This window comes from Magnolia sinica, chromosome 13, assembly GCF_029962835.1.
Source record: "Magnolia sinica isolate HGM2019 chromosome 13, MsV1, whole genome shotgun sequence".
NCBI classification, from domain to species: Eukaryota; Viridiplantae; Streptophyta; class Magnoliopsida; order Magnoliales; family Magnoliaceae; genus Magnolia; species Magnolia sinica.
In genome coordinates, this window is record NC_080585.1 from 70,162,351 (window position 1) to 70,182,178 (window position 19,828).

The 19,828-nt window shown below is 37.4% G+C and overlaps 2 protein-coding genes across 2 annotated transcripts; both read left to right on the forward strand.

Moving 5' to 3' along the window:
• The first annotated feature begins 1,666 nt into the window (after nucleotides 1-1,666).
• LOC131224309 (probable prolyl 4-hydroxylase 4) lies at nucleotides 1,667-12,132 on the forward strand. Its single transcript, XM_058219831.1, has 7 exons — nucleotides 1,667-1,703; nucleotides 2,040-2,266; nucleotides 10,851-10,920; nucleotides 11,038-11,312; nucleotides 11,520-11,562; nucleotides 11,643-11,734; nucleotides 11,984-12,132. The coding sequence occupies exons 1-4, from the start codon at nucleotides 1,667-1,669 to the stop codon at nucleotides 11,226-11,228; spliced, it is 525 nt and encodes a 174-aa protein (XP_058075814.1). The 3' UTR covers nucleotides 11,229-11,312; nucleotides 11,520-11,562; nucleotides 11,643-11,734; nucleotides 11,984-12,132.
• Nucleotides 6,973-9,340, forward strand: LOC131223845 (polycomb group protein EMF2B-like). The gene is made up of 5 exons (XM_058219370.1): nucleotides 6,973-7,069; nucleotides 7,158-7,318; nucleotides 7,435-7,546; nucleotides 7,651-7,878; nucleotides 8,667-9,340. The coding sequence occupies exons 2-5, from the start codon at nucleotides 7,302-7,304 to the stop codon at nucleotides 8,673-8,675; spliced, it is 366 nt and encodes a 121-aa protein (XP_058075353.1). The 5' UTR covers nucleotides 6,973-7,069; nucleotides 7,158-7,301; the 3' UTR covers nucleotides 8,676-9,340.
• Nucleotides 12,133-19,828: the final 7,696 nt, after the last annotated feature.

The window sequence follows — 19,828 nt, forward strand, 5'->3', positions numbered from 1 at the left end:
CAAACCTGACCTAATAAGGGAGCCTCAAACTGAATTGGGACCCATTAGGTCAGTCTGGCTCGAAGCACTACACCGGTTATCAAATGGGTCAAGTCTAGAACCTCTCAAAAGCTCTTAGACCCAACTTGTGAATGGGTTAAGGTTTTGACCACTCAAAATGGACTCAGCCCAGACTGAACTGACCCAATCCAACTCCTTATATATCTTACACTTTATTTAATTACCTCATATTGTTTGTGTAAGCAAACATTATAAGATAGTAGATTTTGGTTTTATGTTCCTCAAGTCAAGCAGGTAACTAAAAACTAAAAACCTAGCCAAGAAAAAACTGTCGTAGGATGCTTAGAAGAAAGTCTAGTAGCCTACATTAAATTGGGATTCGAAATCAGGCAAACTTAACCCAGACCTTACCTGTGTCCAGATTTAATCCATCACATCTTGTATCTCCGACAAATGGTAAATATTTAGGCCCCAAACTTATAAATAAACAATTTAAAATCAGCATTTGTTGGCCATATGGTGGGCTGTGGGCTGCATCAAATCTTGTAATGAGTGTCCACATGTACTCACTACAACAAATAAGATCAACAACGACACTTTAAGTGCCTAGGGCCCACAGATGTTTTATTTTACACACACACACACACACACACACACACACACACACACACCCTATAGTACTCATTTTGCTCCCGGACGCCGCGCCTCTCTCTCCATCTGCCTCTCTCCCTCTCCCAATCTCTCTCTCTCTCTCTCTCTCTCTCTGTCTCTCTCTCTCTCTCCTCACTTGCATCATCTCCAGATCTGGTGCATCCAGCAACCCCTGCCCTTCATCTCTTCTCCGGCCAGGTACTCGTTTCTCTCAAATAGATATTTAGGTTTTTTATTTTTAGATCTGTAAATCCGCAGATTATCAGAGGATACAATATTGGAATTAGGGATTTCCTAAACTCTGTAATGGAAAAGGATTAGGGTTTTCCTAAAAAATCACTTTTATGGTTTATTGTTGTGAATGTTTAAGGTGTGCACAACTAGTGTTTGATGAAATGTCTCTATTCTAATAGCTTTCAATTTTTATGTTAGAGTTGGCATAGTATTTCAAATTCAAATGTTGTTTGCGGCTATGATGATCTGGATTTTGTTATCTTCTATATTCCTGATCTAGGTGAATTGCAAAGTGGCTTGCCAAACATGGTATTGTTTGTTAGAAGGCTCTTGTAGTTACTTGATACTCAGACAGCATGGGATACTTGATACACAGGCACATAGAAATTATATACGCGGTATACATTAACTAAATTCCAAATATTAGATTGATGGAACGACTCTAACCTCAGATGCATGCACTCACTCGACCATTGGATATTTTTCATTTTAACCGTCCAATAAATGTCCACCAATCTGATAGTGGATAATAAAAAAAATCATAAATTTTAGTTCATGATACATCCAAATTGGGAAGACATATTTTTGACAGTTAAATTTGAATTATTGGTATCCCATGTATGCAATTTCTAAGTGCCTGAGTATCATCTCTCACATTCTGTAAGAGTATTAGAGTATTTCTCCTTTTCTTAATTGTGCATATGGATGTGGGGCCATGATTGGTTTATTAGAGGATGTGGTTTCAGCTTGTCTACAAAGAGGGTATTAATGTGGTCCGCAGATGCAGTTGAAGTGGGCCACGTTATGGAGAGCGACTTGTATGTGACACCGGCACCACCGATGTGATGAGACCCTAACCATAGGACCCACCTATATTTATTAATTGTATATCTATGTCATTCATCTATTTCTCTAGCTTATTTTAAAGCATGATACAAAAAATAATGCATATATAAATTTCAGGTGAACCATACTACAGGAAACAATAGTCATTGAACACTCACCATTAAAAATTATCTAGCTTCTACTGAAATGTTTATTGACCATCCAACCTATAGATAAGATCACACAGACCTGGAAGAAATGAAAAAAAAAAAAAAAAAAAAAAAAAACCAAATATCAGAAGAATATTTCAATTTAGAATTTGATTGAAGCGAGTTTGAGGCACGCAGTAGGAAAGCTAAATTGTGGTTTCTTATTTCCAGGAAATGGTGAAGACATACAAGCATTGAGATATGAATATGGACAGAAGTACAAGCCACACTATGATTACTTTGCTGATAAGGTGAATACTGCTCGTGGTGGGCACCGCTTGGCTACTGTGCTTATGTATCTCTCAGATGTGGCAAAAAGTGGTGAAACTGTATTTCCCTCAGCAGAGGTTAGTTAATTCATTACCCTTTTCGCTTTGGATTTTTACAACAACCCACATTGTCTACTTTGTAAAAAATTCACAGTTTTAGTTGGCTTGTTCTCCTTTCCCCTACTGATTTACACTGCAAGAAAATAGGCCTTTAGCCACAATTTATTAGCCTCAGTTGAAAAAATGGAGGCTAAATGTGTCTTTTAGCCTCGGTTGCTAAGGAACTGAGGCTAAAAGTTCATCTTTTGCCTCAGTTGCATAGGAACCAAGGCAAAAAGTCTACCTTTTAACCTCAGTTACATAGAAACCAAGGCAAAAAGTCTACCTTTTAGCCTCGGTTACATAGGAACCGAGGCGAAAAGTCTACCTTTTAGCCTCAGTTACATAGGAACCGAGGCGAAAGTCTACATGTTAGCCTCAATTACATAGGAACTGATGCGAAAGGTCTACTTTTTAGCCTCAGTTGCATAGGAACCGAGGCGAAAGGTCTACCTTTTAGCCTTAGTTGCATAGGAACCGAGGCCAAAAGTCTACATGTTAGCCTCAGTTGCATAGGAACCAAGGCGAAAGGTCTTCTTTTTAGCCTCAGTTGCATAGGAACCGAGGCCAAAAGTCTACATGTTAACCTCAATTGCATAGGAAACGAGGCGAAAGGTCTACTTTTTAGCCTCAGTTACATAGGAACCAAGGCCAAAAGTCTATATGTTAACATCAGTTACATACGAACTGAGGCGAAAGGTCTTCTTTTTAGCCCCAGTTGCATAGGAACCAAGGCAAAAGGTCTACATTTTAGTCTCAGTTGCATAGGAACCGAGGCGAAAGATTTAACCGAGGCGAAAGATTTACTTTTTAGCCTCAGTTGCATAGGAACTGAGGTGAAAGGTCTACTTTTTAGCCTCACTTGCATACGAACCGAGGTGAAAGGTTTACTTTTTAGCCTCATTTGCAAAGGAACCGAGGTAAAAAATCTACTTATTAACCCCAGTTGCATAGGAATCGAGGCCAAAAGTCTACTTTTTAGTCTAATTGAGGCCAAAAGTCTACATTTAGGAAATTGAAAAAAAATTGAGAATATTGAAAGAATTAATAATTTTTAAAATTTTTGACAATTGTGAAAAAATTGAGAATTTTGAAAAAAATGAAGACAATTGGGAAAAAATTGAGAATTTTGAAAAAAAAATTGAGAGTTTTGAAAAAGATTTGACTTTGGAATTTTTTAAGAACTAAGAATTTTTAAAATTTTTGAGAAATTTTAAAAAATTAAGAATTTTTTTTTTGAAAAATTAAGAATAAAAAAATGATAATTATGAAAAATTAAGAATTTTAAAAATTTTTGAAAAAAAAAGAATTTTGAATTTAAAAATCTTGAAAAAATTTGAAAATTTTCAAATAATTAAAAATTCTGAAAAAAATTAAAAAATTTCAAATGAAATCGAATGAATGGACGAAAGGAAACTTTTTAGCCTTGGTTACATAGGAACCGAGGCTAAAAGTCTGGAATATAAATTCGGGGGCATGCTTTTTCCCTGACTCCTTTTCTCACTTGCCGTGCGAGCGAGCGAGAGATATCTGCGTTCTCTTTCGAGGGTTTTCCCCTGGAATTTTCACACCTCGATCGTCTTTCCTTTTTTTTTTTTCATTTAATTTTTTACAAGTCTCTTTGATTTCTTCGATCTTTGAAGAACCTGTCAAGACCTCGATCTCTTTCGTCGCTTTTTCGCCTAGGGTTTCTGCTCCCGATTCATAGATTTTACTCCTTTTTTTCTCATTTTCTCAGCTTCAATCTCTGTAAAAGAGCTGGAATCCTTCTTCTCCGCTCCTTTCTAGGGTTCCTGCCCGAGATTTGCTATTTTGTCAGTTGGGTTCCAGGACAATACATTCAAGAAGGTTGGGAGAATGCAGCAGAGATTGAAGCAGTAGTAATAGCAACAAGCCCTGATGCAGCAGGCGTTGCTACAAATGCAGCAACTCTACCATCCCGGCGTCCTCGCGGCTGCCATGTCTTAGGTGCCATTCCAGTATCAGATTTCCCCCCAAATTTCTCAATTTTCGTGCCTAATGCATGTCTGTGTCATGATTTGCTCAAAAATGCATTTTCTAAAAATCTCGTTTTGTACATTTTGATTCTCATAATAAATTCCATTAATTCGCTTTGATATTCCTTTTGGGAAGAAATTCCCAAATTTGACCTGAAAATTGTGTTGAATGCCATTATTTTTTTAAATCTTAGTGTATGATATCTGCTGGCGATAACATCATTTAATATTTTTTCCAACCACTTTTGTAACTCGCCTTTTCATCATTAGATGTGAATAATTAAAAGGTTTGAAGTTGATTCTGTTTTTGCGTATCACGGTCTATTAGTATAGTTTGTTGGGGTTTTAATCCATTATGATTAGGTGGACCACACGTGGACGCTAATTAAAACTAGTGGCTATCATTGATTGTGATGGTGTTGGTTCCTTGATGAAGGGATCGGCCTAAGTTTTAAACAGGTAATTTCAATGACTTTACTAAAATAATATAAGTAACAGTATTAAATCAATTTAGTTGCTCTTTCTTCGTCTTATTCTTACCCGTTGTCCTATCTTTCCTATTATTTTATGATGTGAGTAAGATTCACAACACAATTATGAAGAGATCTTCTGCAAGGTCTCTTCTTATTCTGAAGATAAGTGGTGTGCTGTCAGGCCAATGGACCATTGCCATATCATTATGGGGGACCAGATACAGGATTGAATTGTTATTCATGATCTAAAGAAGAATACATATTCATTCAGGACAGATAGGAAGAAGTTCAAACTTGAAACCTGAAATCAGAGGTGTGGCTCAACCAGAGGTTCTAGGCCTGATGTGACTTCAAACTTGAAACCTGAAATCAGGTTTTAAGGTGTGTTTCTTTGATTCATCTGTCCTATATCACTCAGCTTCCACTAATTGAGTGGGCCACCATGTGGAAAAGGGTTGGAATGTAGTAGTCATCCAATCATTGACCTATAAAATAAACTATTGACTAAAAAGTGCAATGATCCACATTCAGCAGGAAAATCACAAATTCACAACACGATTGGATAGGCAGATTATGCATCCAGGCCTCTGACTGCAACAACCTGCCACCTAAAATTAAATCAGGGGGCACCACAAGCAATCAGATCATGTTTTCATGTGTGCAATGCTCATCCATGTACACCGTTCACCCATACACATGCATGGGCTAAGCATAGTTTTTTTTTTTGTTTTCAGGTTAGTAGTTTGTTTCCACTTTTAAGTAAAAGAACACTTGCTAAGCAAGCACAGAGTTAGAGTTTAAGTCAAACTAGGAAAGTACATTATCCCAAAAAAAAAAGTTAAACTAGGAAAGTGGTTTGTGCATAGCCTATATATAGAAGGCTGTAGGTTTGGAACTCTACATGTTTAACTTTTTATGGTTAAAGACTTCTTTTGCTGGTAACATCTAAGGGTTGAGATTGTGGGATGTGATGCTCCCAAAATAGTGGTGTGATGCCCTAGTTCCGTCCTAAATAAGGTGTGATGCCCTATAAGTCTTTAATTAATTTATTTATTTTTTCCTTTTTTTTTGAAAGGTGAATACACACACTCTTACACCCACACCCACACACCATATGGGTTCGCGAACCCATGACCTCAGTGTAGAAACACACAGTGTCTACCACTGAGCCATGAGTCTTTAAGGCGGCGTTTGGATCTTAACTTACTTAAGATAAGCTACTTATGCTTCAAGTAGCTTATTTTGGTTTCCACTTATTAAGCCGAGTGATTAAGTAACTTTAAGTAAAAAAGTTACTTATAATTGATCTTAAACTAAACTTACTTATCTCAAATAAGTTACTTATCTACTGCTGTAAGTAGAAAAAAATAACTTATTTGGCGGTTCCAAACAGGCCCTAAAATTCATTCAACAATCCTTTAATTATCCAAACAGCCCTGAAGCCTTGGCAACCAATTTATACTAGAATATAAGATAGTAGCAAGACCAGTGTTGAGTAGAGTAATAATTACAGTGGATTGGCATGAATTTTTGGCATGAAGCTTTTTTGCTTCATGCTTTGTTTGCTAATGAACTCCATTAGCTAGTGGCTTTAGCTGGTTATTATGTTGACTTCTGATATCAGCAAACTTTCAACAACTAGTCCAAGTTTTTAAAATGCTCTAACTATATTTGAAATATCTGTTATAGATTAGATTATATTAGATTTTAGGTTACCTTTAGTATATAAACATGTCATTGCCAATGGAATAATTCACCTAAGATCTTCACAATGTAGTTGTTAGATTGTAAGAACTCAGTGATTTAGTCCTTAGTACAAGCTAAATGTATATCATCTTATCTAGTGAGGTTGTCACATTTCAGGCACTTGTGGTGAAGCTAAGGGAAGGCACCGGGCCAAATGCTAATACTGGTGTTGTCACTGGAGTTCTTGCAACTGTTGGGGAGTTTGCTAAGGTGGTGGGTTTACTTCCCTATTTTTTGGGTTATATTTTGAATCACGCAGTGTGCTATGGTACAAGTTCTAATTTCATCATGTCTGATACTTTAAATTAGCTTGCCTTTTATGTGGGCGGTATGAAAAGGAATGATGAAAAGGTTCTATTTTAATGCTAAAATGTCAAAGCATTGCTCTAGGAGGTTTTGCTTGTTTACTTTAATTTGTAACAAGTAGTAATCATGTTGTCATTTTGGTATCTACCTCCTTTCATAGAGGCAAGCATACTTGCTTGCTGCATTACACTTTGGGGACCACATGATGTGAATTATTGTTCCTGAAGTTTTTCAGCTTAGTTTGGAAGAAAACCTTCAAGGTACATTGTTCAACTCTATTGAATAAATTGCAGGTAGATCGGATTTAATCTTCCAGTTGCTGATCTTTTCCATCATTTGTGTTGTTAGGGAAAAAAGATCATGTTGTCCTCAGTTGGAATCAGAGATATAAGATTGCTATCAATGTAGCTGAGGCAGTTGATTATCTACATAGCCGCAGTGCTTAGTCCATTATCCATAGGGATGTGAAATCATCGAACATCCTTCTAGCCGATGATTTTGAGCCATAGGTCTTACATTTTTCTTTTATGTAGCTGAACTGATATGTTTTTTGTGTAGCATCATCATTGTCTTTAGCCATTCAAACCTGAGGACACTGACTATATCACCATCATTTGACTTGTAGAATACAAATGACCATATCGCTTGGGACTGGGAGTGATGAAGTGCAAGTGCAAAATGCATTACCCCTGTATGTTCTATTGGCAAAACCTGTTTCTGATATTACAGTTTCAGAGGTATGTCATATCAAATGTATATGCTTCCATAGGTCATTTAATTTCCTGTGGCATGCTGCCTATCTGTCTCTTTCTGGATAAGCTCTGATGTGGTTGTACAGCAGCATTCTGCAGTTTATCAGCTTAGGAGGACATGCATTCTGAAAGCTTTCTCTGAGTTTGGGAGTGGAGATAAAAAAGAAGCCACCTTTGTTATTCCTGAGCTTAGGAAGTTGTCAGCTGATGGCAAAGCTGGCAATCTCACCATCTTACTTTTTCTTCAGGGGAAGCCGCAATTACTTCCAGTGAAAGTGATCTACTCAAAGACCAATTCGATCTGGCATCTTTTCCATGTAATTTTTATTTCTATTTTCTTTCCTTTTTCTCTGATGAACTGACTTGTTATGTTGGTTGGTAGACTTATACTTTATGCATGTAATGCAGAGAACTACATTGTTATCATTGTTCATAGGCTTCTTTTCCATGTACCATATTCGTTAGACACAGAACTAATCTGGAATGTTGGTTGGTTATAATATGTCATATGGGGGATGCAAAGAACCACATGTTTTACTTGCATTTTACATTGTTGTCATTGTTCATGCTCTGGAGTGATTAGAAAAAAAAATAATCTAAAAAGTTGGCAAAAATCTCGCTACAGTTCAATAACTGTTTTGATACATTGCTACAATTGGATTATCCATATAACATGCTTTTGTGCATATGCGTCGTGGGTGCCTACTTGTATATGTTTCTGGTTGAGTGCTATAATATGCCTGCTTGCATACCTTTCTGTTTCCGGTGCATTGCATTCTTTGTTTTTACCAATGAGATTAATCGCCCTCAATCCTTTAAAAAAAATAATTAAAAACATGTTCCGTTTGGAACTCTTTATTTTAAAAAATGCTTAGTTCTGTTACAAAACACCTATATAGGAATTAATCTCACTCTAGATAGCAGTAATTATATATTAGATATTTTGATTTCCAATGCATAAAATCAATCATTACATTGAACAATTAGATCAACTCACTTTTTTGGGTGACTACCAAACAGGGCCTTGAGTATAAAATAAACATGCAAGTCTAATTGTTATGAATCACTCCTCTGACATGGTGGTGTATTGGTTTCTCTGTTGTAGGTGATGTAACATCGATGGACGCCTACTTGATAAAGTTCTTCCCAGTCGTCTATCGAAAGACCAAAGATCCTAGTTTGGACAGCCATTACTGAAAATACGACAACCACGGCCTTCAGCTATTGATCACATCATCGTTGTATCTGGCTGGCTTGATTTCGTCCTTCTTCGCATCCTTCACCACAAGAAACCTCGGTCGGAGGCTGACCATGCTCATTGCAGGGATTTTCTTCATCATTGGCGTGGTGCTAAATGCAGTTGCCCAGAACCTTGCCATGCTCATTATAGGAAGGATCTTCCTGGGGTGTGGAGTCGGCTTCGCTAATCAGGTCTTTTTCTAGTTTCACTTCTGATTCCTCAGGCATGACCATTTTTATCCCCTTTTCTAACCATGACATATGTAGATTCCCATTAAAATGGCATTCACCTTATTTTGCTAGCAGTGTCATTACTAAGATCAAGATTCACGGATTTTTGGTGCAACATAATATTTATAAGTCTGAAAATTCATTGTTGAATACATGCCGATATTTCATTGGCAGTTTCAAGTTATTTTTAAAAAATCTTTTTCTTTTCTTTTGTTTTTGTTGATTGGCAGGTAAGCAAGGTTCAAATCTGAGACCTCAATGTTGAAATGCACCCTGTCTACCATTGATCTACTGGCTCAAATTCTTGCAGTTTTGCTACCATCTATTTTTTATTTTCCTTTTTTATTTTCTTATTGGTAAGATCTTTTTTCTGATTGTTGTGGATGCTTATATTCCTTCTTGTGGCAGGTTCAGCTGCACAGTATCGTTCCTTGGTAGTTAGCTAATTTGAATCTGCAACAACAAGTTGCTGGAAATAGCAGTTATGTTGATGTTGAATTCATCGATCCTGTGATTATGGCCGTTGGCAGAGGAAAGCTTCCACTGCCGATGATAGACCAGATCTCTCCCAACTATAGCTCCATCATGTTGGCTGATTTCTCTGAGATGGACCAGAGGCTTCAGTTGTTGCAGTCAAGATCTAGCAATCTGAATTAGAATCTAGTGATGACGGTTGATCAAAGCTTCAGTTGTTGAATTCTTTTTTTTTCCCAGATTTCTATTCCAAATAGAAACTAAAATTTCAATTTGAAAAGTCAGTGTGATTCTCATGTTTTTCTCCATAAGTTGTTACCTTATGAGAACAAAATGCAAGCCATTTGATCAATGGCCACTGAATATGCATAGGTTTATGAATGGGTTAAAATAAATGATTTAGGCTCGATTATTGATAAATGATGTTAGAAATTGATTTTAGCCTTAATTGATGTCAACAAAGGCTACATCTATCTTTAGTCTCAGTTTTGCCTTAGTTACCTAAACTGAGGCTACAACTCCCGTGGCTAAAGGCTTTAGCCTCGGTTGTTGAGAACCGAGGTTAAAAATAGATTTAGCTTCGGTTGGAGGCAATTGAGGTTAAAATTTGGATTTAGTCTCAGTTGAAAATAATGGAGGCTAAAATTTAGATTTGGCCTCATTTCGAGAAAATTGAAGCTAAAAAGGTTTTTAGCCTCACTTGAAGAACTGAGGCTATAAAAGTCAATTTAGCCTCGGTTGCTAAAATAAAGGCTAAAGCCTTTAGCCACCAGGGTTTCAACCCCGGTTTGGATAATTGAGGCAAAACTGAGGCCAAAGGCTTTAGCCTCGGTTTTTAACCTATTTAGCCACAGTTTTGAACCGAGGCTAAAGCCCCTTTTTCTTGTAGTGTTAGCTGAGGCAAGCAAGATATGGTATAGAAGCATCGTAATCCCACATGCTTCTTGCATGAAATATATGTCATGCATGTCACTTGTAAGGTGTGTTGCACCTTGTAGGTTACCTGCTCGGAGGGTGGCAAATGGTTCAGTCTTTAGGTGGGCCCCATGTGTATTTTGAACGTGGCCATTGTCTCTCATTCTTTTATTGTCCATCTTTCGTACACAAGGGACTGTCTTGTTTAGGCCAGAAGCTCATGTACAAGGTGGGACCAGCTTATGAGTAGCTTGCATGCACATGTGGCTCACATCAACTTGCATGTGGGTGTTTGTAGGGGTTAGCAAATCTCATATCATAGATTGGCTAGATAGTGCATGATTTTCTTTAGTTCACACGGTGTCAAAAACATGCAAGGGCACCATTTTATTTTATTTGCAGCAATTGTATTTTCCTTTTATTGTGATAGGACCCCCCACGTCACAGAGCACCCGTGAAAGTTGAGGATTTATCGGAATGTGCTAGGAAGGGTATTGCAGGTGAGCTACTCACGCAGGCCATAAATGCATTTGCAATCTTGATTATCAGCTCATGATTGCATAAACATGCTATTTTCTTCTCAACATTTGTGAAATCCACAATAAAACCATGAAGAGGGGACGCTCTTCTTTTCTTTAGCCTCCATCCCAATGCTACACCAGATGAGAGCAGCCTCCATATGGGGTGCCCTGTGATAGAAGGTGAGAAATGGTCTGCAACAAAGTGGATACGCATTGATTCTTTCGACATGGCCCTGGGGGGTAACAGTGGTGGTTGCACCAATGAGAACACAAGTTGTGAGAGGTAGGCCGCTCTCGGAGAGTGCACGAAAAACCCAAAGTATATAGTGGGATGTGCAGAGGTTCTTGGTGACTGTAGGAGGAGCTGCAAGGTGTGTTAGCTGAATGTTTTTGTCATGGGAGCAGTTGTTGTCATAATTTCACTGGGGTTGCTATTGGTGGTGATCTCTTCTAGTGAGTATGGTTATTTAAGCACCTAGGACGTTCTTCCTTATTTCTAGTCTTCTATCATTGCTAACTTTTTCCTTATTTCACTTTCCATTATAATTGACAGTTCTTCCTTATTTTTGCACTGCCAGTGGGTACGCTTTTTGGAAGATGGGTTTGTGAATTACATAATTGGTAATGAATCTTATTTCTAGTCTTCTATCATTACTGACTTTTCTTGAATATCCAGTTTATAAAAATATTTCTGGCAATAGGAGCAAAGCAACCTGACTATCTGGTTACTGCTGATGATGTTGATTCGTACCTTGCCATTGAAGTACAGCCCCTTGATGACAGGAACCGGAAGGTATTTCACTTGCACACGTTTAGTGGATAAAACTCCCTCCCTAGTGATTTTCTATTCTCGTTTTCAAAATGTTTCTTGTGCTTAGCTGTTCAATTTACATTTGGAACTTCAAACATTGTTACAGTGAGGCAAATGCATTTTAGTGGTTGACCACAAGGGTATTTTGATGCAAACATCAATTTGGCCCCCAGTACCACCACTCCTAGAAGAATAAGTCATGTATCCTTGCTGTTTTGTTTTGTTTTGCAGGTCCAGTGGAGCTTGCTGCCTTAGGAGTTTCCATTGCTGTATTTAATCAAGTATCAAGGGTTTCTATCTTCCCACTTGTTAGTGCTACAACATCATTTGTTGCAGAGGAAGATGTTGCGTGTAAGATGATGAGCACTGAAGAACGAGGAAATGAAAATTTGGAAGAGGTTTCACCTTTAAGCAATGAAATGAAAAACTTGCCTTCACATCTTGGTATGCCAACATCCATACAGCCTCGTTCTTAATAAGAAGAAATGGTTGGTCAGATAAAGTGATGAAATTAGAAAGTGTCTGAATTTTCTTTTGATCTCTTTCATATTGATTTTTTCATGTTTACATTCATTTGGAGTTTCTTAGTTCAATTCAACCACCTGGAAAATCAACATGCTTTCTTTCATCATTGCTCTATCAGATTTTGCAAGGATGAGTACCACCCATTCATTGCTTTTGAAAATCAAAATATGGCAAAAAGTAGGTATTTTTATTTATTTATTTATTTATTTTTGGGTTAGCTTGTTAGTACACACCTATGTCAGTACACACTCCATGTTAGCCACCCCCACGGAAAGTAGGTATGAGAGAAGGTATATACTGTCAGTGTCTTTAGCACTGGTTATCGGTGGAGTGCTTGGCGTTCTACAAGCTGCCACTATAACAAAAATGGGTAAAATCGGCACTTTGGGTGCACCATGCAGCGGCGCTATTTAAAAGCGGGCCCACGAATGTTTCTATATAAAAATAAAAACAAAAAGAGATTTCCATTTAGCTCCCGACTCTCTCTCTCTCTCTCGACGACTCTCTCTCTCCCTCTCCCGACTCTCTCTCTCTACCTCTCCTGACGACTCTCTCTCTCTCTCTCTCTCTCTCCCGACTCAGCTTCTTCTTACCCCCGACTCTCTCTCTCTCTCTCTCGCACAACTCACAGCTTCTGCCTACCCCCGACTCTCTCTCTCTCTCTCGCGCGAGCTGCCATTAATTTCAGGGCTTAGATGAAGATCTGAAACAGGTAAGAGTTTGGATTTCATTAATTTCAACCTTAGTGATTTCCTAATTAGGGATTTACAATGTTGAAACCATAATTAGGGATTTACTATGTTGAAACCCCAGTTAGGGATTTTCTATGTGGAAACCCTAATTCAATGTTGAAACCCTAATTAGGGATTTTTCTATGTTGTTTGATGCGAATACATAGAAACGATTTGTTGTGTGATACAGTTTTGATTTGTTCGATACTTCGATTTGTAGTTTTTTGATCTAAATTCTGTTGGATCTCATGACGGGTGGAGTGTTTTCTGCACTCGATTATGTAGTTAGAATTTTCAGGTGTTTATTTATTATTTTATTTTATAAATACTCAGTTTAGATTTCCGTTATTTCTGCTGTGTTTGATTCCGATCCGATTAGGTTCTTATCTAATGCTTCGAGGATTTCAGGGAAGAGTTATCAGTTTGAATTCTACTGGTTTTTTCATTTGGGACTTCGTACTTTGGATTTTGCCATGGAAGGTGGCAGTGATCCGGAAGCGAGTCAGTTTCTGAGGTTTCTCTTTTCTCCATTTTCAATTTTTTTTTTCATCTGAGAATGTTGAATTGTGTAGAGAAAAGGGTTGAATTTTCTAGTAACAAGGTACGCTCGGTAGTGGGAGTGGTGCAGAAGACAGAACTGGCACTTTGTGAACTTCCATTTTTCTGGTTTTTTTTTCCCCACCCCAAATTGCAAGATATGGAAGGGGCAATCTGGAATATATCTCACCAGAAATATGGTGATAGATTATCATGTTTGACTTAGGAACTAAGAATTACCAGCACTCTTAAGACACATTTCGTAGTTTGGGACTGGCCTATCTTATCACAAGAAGTTCTGCAATTTAAAAGACTGTAACAGTAGACATCTTTGCAGTCTTAGAGTGTAATATCCCATCTCAATGCTGCTAACAAAAAAATCTATGCCTCAGTCTAGGTATGAATACTAGCTCCCCCATGTTCAATAAATTAGCAGACGCATACCAGGGATGAATTCATGTTTACTCACCAGTCTCTGATTTGCAATAGAACCCGTACAAGGTGCCTCTCTTATATATTCCTCCATTGTTGTAAGAAATGAAGGAGGTGGTTGTCGAAAATGAGATGCATAAAGAACCATAAAAAAGATGTCCCAAAGTATGAATGACCAAAGTAATCAAATAAAAAAACTTACCCACTTTACCCAAATTTAAACAAATAAATTGGAAGAAAAAAAATAAAAACCTATCTCAAAGTTGGAAATTGGAAATTTTTAGTGAACTCCAAGCCTTTGCAAAATTCATAAAAATCAGCAAGATTTTGTGTCTGTTGAAAGAATGAGCAAACTCAACAACCGATTCCTGGCTTCCAAAATAATCCTAGAAATCTGCAGCTGAGCATCAGTTGTTCTTAGCATTAAACACTTCAAGTAAAAATAAAGGGCAATGAGACCTGGTGGCCTGCTCTTTTATAAATGTTGAGGGCTTTGACAGCATCATGTCTTGACATATCAAAAAATTGCATTGAGGTATAAAAATTATCATTTAAATAGAAGGTCCAATGCGATCCATTCTTAGAGGTGAGTATAACATCTAGAATAAGATTGATGATTCCATCATTCATGGAACAATATATTTTAAAACTCTCCTTTAATACCTACATAACAAAACTGGAAACGTTAAGAGATTGCATGTATATGTACAAATATAAATACTCTCTACTTTTATGCATTTTCTTCCCATGAATAGGAACCAATTCAAGAGTAGAGCCCAGCTCATGAATCAGGCCCAAGCCTCGGTATTCAGCCCATAATTTGCAGCCCACTGCATTTACATATCTTTATAATGTATGGCGCCTTTGGGGCCATGTGGCAAGCATAGGAAATGAAGGAAATTTTGAGATTCATTTATAGCTTGGGAAGGTCCTTTTTTATGGTTTTTTAAGTTGTATTTTGTTTTTAGAAATTTGTAGTATGTAGACTCATGGTTGTTCTTAAATGTAGTTAAGAGAGGTTTGTGTAATTGGTCTATATAAGGACCTATTTGCAATGTGAAGAAAATCCATTTTTGAGTTCTAATATATCTACACACACACACACACACACACACACACACACACACACACACACACACACACACACACACACATCATTTCTTGCAATTTTTAGTAGAAGAAAGAGTTGGATGATTCCGCGTTGGTCATGAGTGAGTCCAACCCATACCGGCCAAGTGATTCCTAGTTCATCGGCACCAACTTGGTGATTGCACAAATTTTCAGCTTTGGCAGGTCTATTGCTTGTAACATTTTTGGTACTTCTAGTTAATGAATGAATTTTATATTTTTTCTAGTCATTCATCATCAAGTTTATTTTCATGCTACAAAATTTCGTTCCATCTAAGTTACAGAAAAAAATATGAACAGTAGGGCCCATACCTAATGAATGGCTTGGATCTCACACGCATCCCATGTTCATCCTTCCATGGATGTCTTGGTTTAATTACTAGAGGCGCATCATCAAGCCTTATGGGAGATCACTCTCAATTGAAGTACTCCTCTAGCCTTACTCAAACCTTACATCAATCATAGACATTACAAGGACTAATTGATGATTATCAAAAGAGCATTGTTTTTTCGCTAAGAACTTCATCCCATGTTTTACTTCATTTGTTGATTTGCGTCTTACTTCTCAAGAAAGAGGAGAAGTACACCCTTTTTCTCTTTTTGCAACTTCTCTCTTCTCTTTTCTCCTTTTTCTGAACTTTTTTTTCAATAGCTGATTCTTCACTCCTCTGAAGGACAGATTCCATGTGTTCACTGCGCTCTTTTCTAGTTTCTGGCTTCATCTCATATGTACTCTTATTTAATGGCCAGTATATTTCTTTGCAGGGGCTGCTTAGAATGGTTCATGGCTAGAACTTCAAAGACTTTGTGGCCTTCCTGTCAACCTTCAGTTCTCATGGAAGCCTTCAACAGATAATTGAACGTATGGTGCTCTAACCTTGACCATGAATTTTTCCCCATTTATAGACTCCTTCATGCATATGGGCAAAGATAGTTTCTTATTTTTATCCAAGTGAGTAATTAGTTCTCGATTTGTTTACTAACACTTATTCAATAAGAAGCTTGTATTGGGAATTAGAGTTTGGAAAGCTATTAGCAACACTCTATACATACATACATATACTACACGTATGGTGTGATTTTTAAGAACTATTTGAGAAAGAATTGAGTTTTTATGCTTCCATATCTGACTTGAAATACTAGTATTATGCCTCCTAACAGAAACTTGTTTAATTCGCAACTTATCAATCCATATCCTACCCAAAATAGATCCCATTATTAAACAACTAATACTCGACTCCAAATCACAGCTTTACGTACTAAACAAACGGGATTAAGTAATACACATTTAAGATCAAATATAATGCAGAAATGCGGAATTCAGAAATGCATGTCAAAGTTCGAAAACAAGTGCAAAAGCTAAAAGCATACCAAGCGCTTCGAGCATTTTGTCACATTCATCAAGGATAAAATGCCTCATTTCTTCAATGAGAGATCCTTATCTCTTGCTAGCACTCATTCTCTGTGGGTAGAGAGAACAAAAACTATAGTTTTTCCCATTCCAGACTTTGCTTGACAGATGACATCCATCCCCAAGACGGCTTGAGGTATGCACTCATGTTGCACTGATGTAGAACCAAATAAAATTAGAGTGAAGGAACCCTTAGTAAGCACAATTTGACCTTCCAGATCCTTTTAAAAGAAAAGGTTTAGCAAACCAATTGACTCCTCCAAATTCAGGTGTGTGGAAGTAGTGCGTTACCTGAAATGGTCAGATTAAATTGCTCAAAGAAATGTGCATGTTAACATGGTTATTATATAATACACAGCCCAAATCGCTGGTGTTTTGGTTGCAGCATTGAGGACCAAGCATTCTTCACAGGTATTTCCCCTTTTCAACAATTTAGATTGTTCATCAGGTGGCACCCACATTGGATGGAAAACAGACAATTTAAAGTAGATATCCTCATCTGAACAATGAGATATGTGGACTTCTTTCTGTCACATGGAGATGTTTGTACATATTTTCTCTTTAACCATCCATTTGCAAACCATTTATCGAATAGATAGTATTATCTAAAGGGAAATTCATATAGAACTGTGCATCCATGGTTATGCTTACTAGATGCATGGTCTGGATCAATGAAAGATAAGGCACACCTGTACATAGTGCTGATTCGAATGAAAACACCATCGATTTGGGATTCCTCCTACTAACATAAGGAAATGCAAAAGAAGTATAGAACAAGCAAGCCTTCCAAATTCAGCGCATATATAAATGTATGCATTGTGTTAACAATTTGCAATAACATCTATAGACACACCAAATTTTGTGCTTAGAGTTTTCCTTTTTCTTTTTTCTTTTTAAAGAATATTTGCTCAAAGTTGTGTTGCTCAAAGTTGTTTAACACATCAAAATTTTAATGTCAGTTAATTCATCACAATTAGCTTCTCATTATAACAAAATCTGTGATTTTCATGAAGTCAAACAGAAAATGAGAAGAACTTGACAAGAATTCGCCTTCCAAAGGATGCTCAAATCCTAAATCTACAATGGCTCGAAGAAGCTCCGACTTTAGAAGGAAACCTCTGAATCCTGAGCTGTGAATTCCAACATAGCCCCTACATAACAGAGGAAACAAAGAATAAAGACATGGAGAATGCTATCAAAAGCAATCTCAAGACAAAAAGCTCAATCAATAGCAAGTGAGCATCTAACTTCGCATAAAACTTGAAATTCTGGTGAAGGAAAAAATAAAATAAAAATCTGATGACTCAATATTTGAAAACAGGGCAACATAAAACCTACACCAAACTGAGGCTCTCTCTCTCTCTCTCTCTCTCTCTCTCTCCACAACATATTCATAAGGTCCCACAAAAAATATGAAGGGAAAACACAAATTTCATCCAATCTATTCATAAGGTCACATAAAACTGAACGATGAAAAACCCAAATTTCAGCTTGTCACTGAAGGAAGCACTGCATGACGAAGCGAGGATTGACTACTATCATCGCCATCTTTCATTTGTTCAAAATGCCATTAGGTGTGGTTGGATTTACTCATGTCTCTTGTTTTGATGTCTTACATGTGTGGTATCCATGTGTAGAGATAGCAGGATCGATAATTAAAATTATTAGGATGGTCTATTCTAGAATTACAGACTGATGGTTGAGATTTAAATTGTTGGAGTCGCAGGAGGTCACTTTTTTGGTTGTTTCAGAACTTGGATATTTTCAGGCCTTCCTCACTTGTTGCAATCGGATTGAATTCTTTTATTTATGTTCTTACTCAGGAACTATTCTGAATTGGTACTATTAAAAAAATGCTCGAGTATGTGAAGTTGGCTTGAAAGTAGTTCACATTGTAATGATGCAGTAACAGAAAATGCGAGTAACAGATTCTTTGTTTCCCTAGCATCTATCATCATGATGGGTGGCCTTACAAAGTTGTTTTCCTTAAGAGGGTCTTTGCCCACACTAAGGATGAATTTGAGTATACATTGTAATGACCCGAAAAATTTCGTGCCAAGACTCGAGTACTACCTCTACTTTCCTTAGAAGTTGTTTATAGGGTAATTAGCGTTAAACTCGATTTCTTGTGAAATTAGCATCAATCACTTTAAATTTGATCTGCATAACTCAAAACCTGTAGAATAGTTAGCGCTATGTTACTCTGGAATCTGGGATTCATCGCTAAATCCTGTTGCTCTTGGGAATTTTTAGAAACTTTGGATCGGACCTGGACCGCGCGTCGAAAGTCCGATGGCGATGATCTTAGGCTGTTTTGGTCAACATGTTGGACTTGACCATCACCTTAAAAATCAAGTCCAAATGAAATCTGAGTTGTGTCACTTGCGCGACGATTTTAAGCAATCTGACCATTGGATTCTGACCCAATTTCACCATCTGATCAGGGAAGATGGCCCAGGCATGTCCTTGTGCTTGTGGAACTGATCGAGATTCGGTGACCATTGAATTGAGTGTGGTCCACCATGGTTGATCTAAAGATCCAATTGGTACGAAAACTCACTCTGACCTAGATCCATGGTCGGTGAGCTTAAGTCCAACTACATGTGGAAAAAGGCCCACCGAAAGTGCTCCATTGGATCGAGAGAGGCCTGTTTTGGTTATAACCTAAGTATACCTTGGCCCTGGGGTTATTTTCATCAATGTTAGGCCTATATATAGACCTTAAAACCCTAACTCTCTTTTCCATACGAATTTCCTAACCCTAGCGAAGAAAGAGAAAGGAAAAGAGAGAGAAAGTGTGAGAGAAGTTGGTGAATCATCTTAGATTCTTTCCTGTTCTTCTTCATCCTTAAGCCATCACTTTGAATCATTATTCCGGCGATTCTAAGTTCATCATTGGGTAAGTTAACCTAACCCTAATCTATTTTAGAGCTTAGAAGAGTCTATGTGCTGTTGTAGCTCATTTCTATTATAGCCTTAGGTTATCTTGTCGCCGTTGACGAAGACATATCATCTGAATCAGTTCGGTGCTCTATTTCTAGTTTAAGGTGCGGACTTTAATTGTATAGGTTATGATTTTCAAGGCTTTCAATGTTAGCTAATGGTTTATTCTTGTTATGGATGAAATTTCACATGCCTAATGCTATGTTTATTATGCGTTCCTGATATGCATGTGCTATATTGAGATTTGTGTATTCTATGTATATGTATAAAGTACCGTATATGTATTCAATATGAACATGTGATTGTCATGATTATTTGTCATGTATTTGTGCTGGATGTATGTGTGACAACTCCTTGGTAAAAGGAATT

What these genes read in the sequence shown, in the direction of transcription:
- LOC131224309 (XM_058219831.1), top strand. Translation starts at nt 1,667, where the DNA reads ATGCAGTTGAAGTGGGCCACGTTATGGAGAGCGACTT. An exon ending in CACGTTATGGAGAGCGACTT is followed by an intron (nt 1,704 to 2,039) that starts GTATGTGACACC and finishes ATTTGATTGAAG; the next exon opens with CGAGTTTGAGGCACGCAGTA. An exon ending in TGCTAGGAAGGGTATTGCAG is followed by an intron (nt 10,921 to 11,037) that starts GTGAGCTACTCA and finishes AACCATGAAGAG; the next exon opens with GGGACGCTCTTCTTTTCTTT.
- LOC131223845 (XM_058219370.1), top strand. An exon ending in CTGATATTACAGTTTCAGAG is followed by an intron (nt 7,547 to 7,650) that starts GTATGTCATATC and finishes GTTGTACAGCAG; the next exon opens with CATTCTGCAGTTTATCAGCT.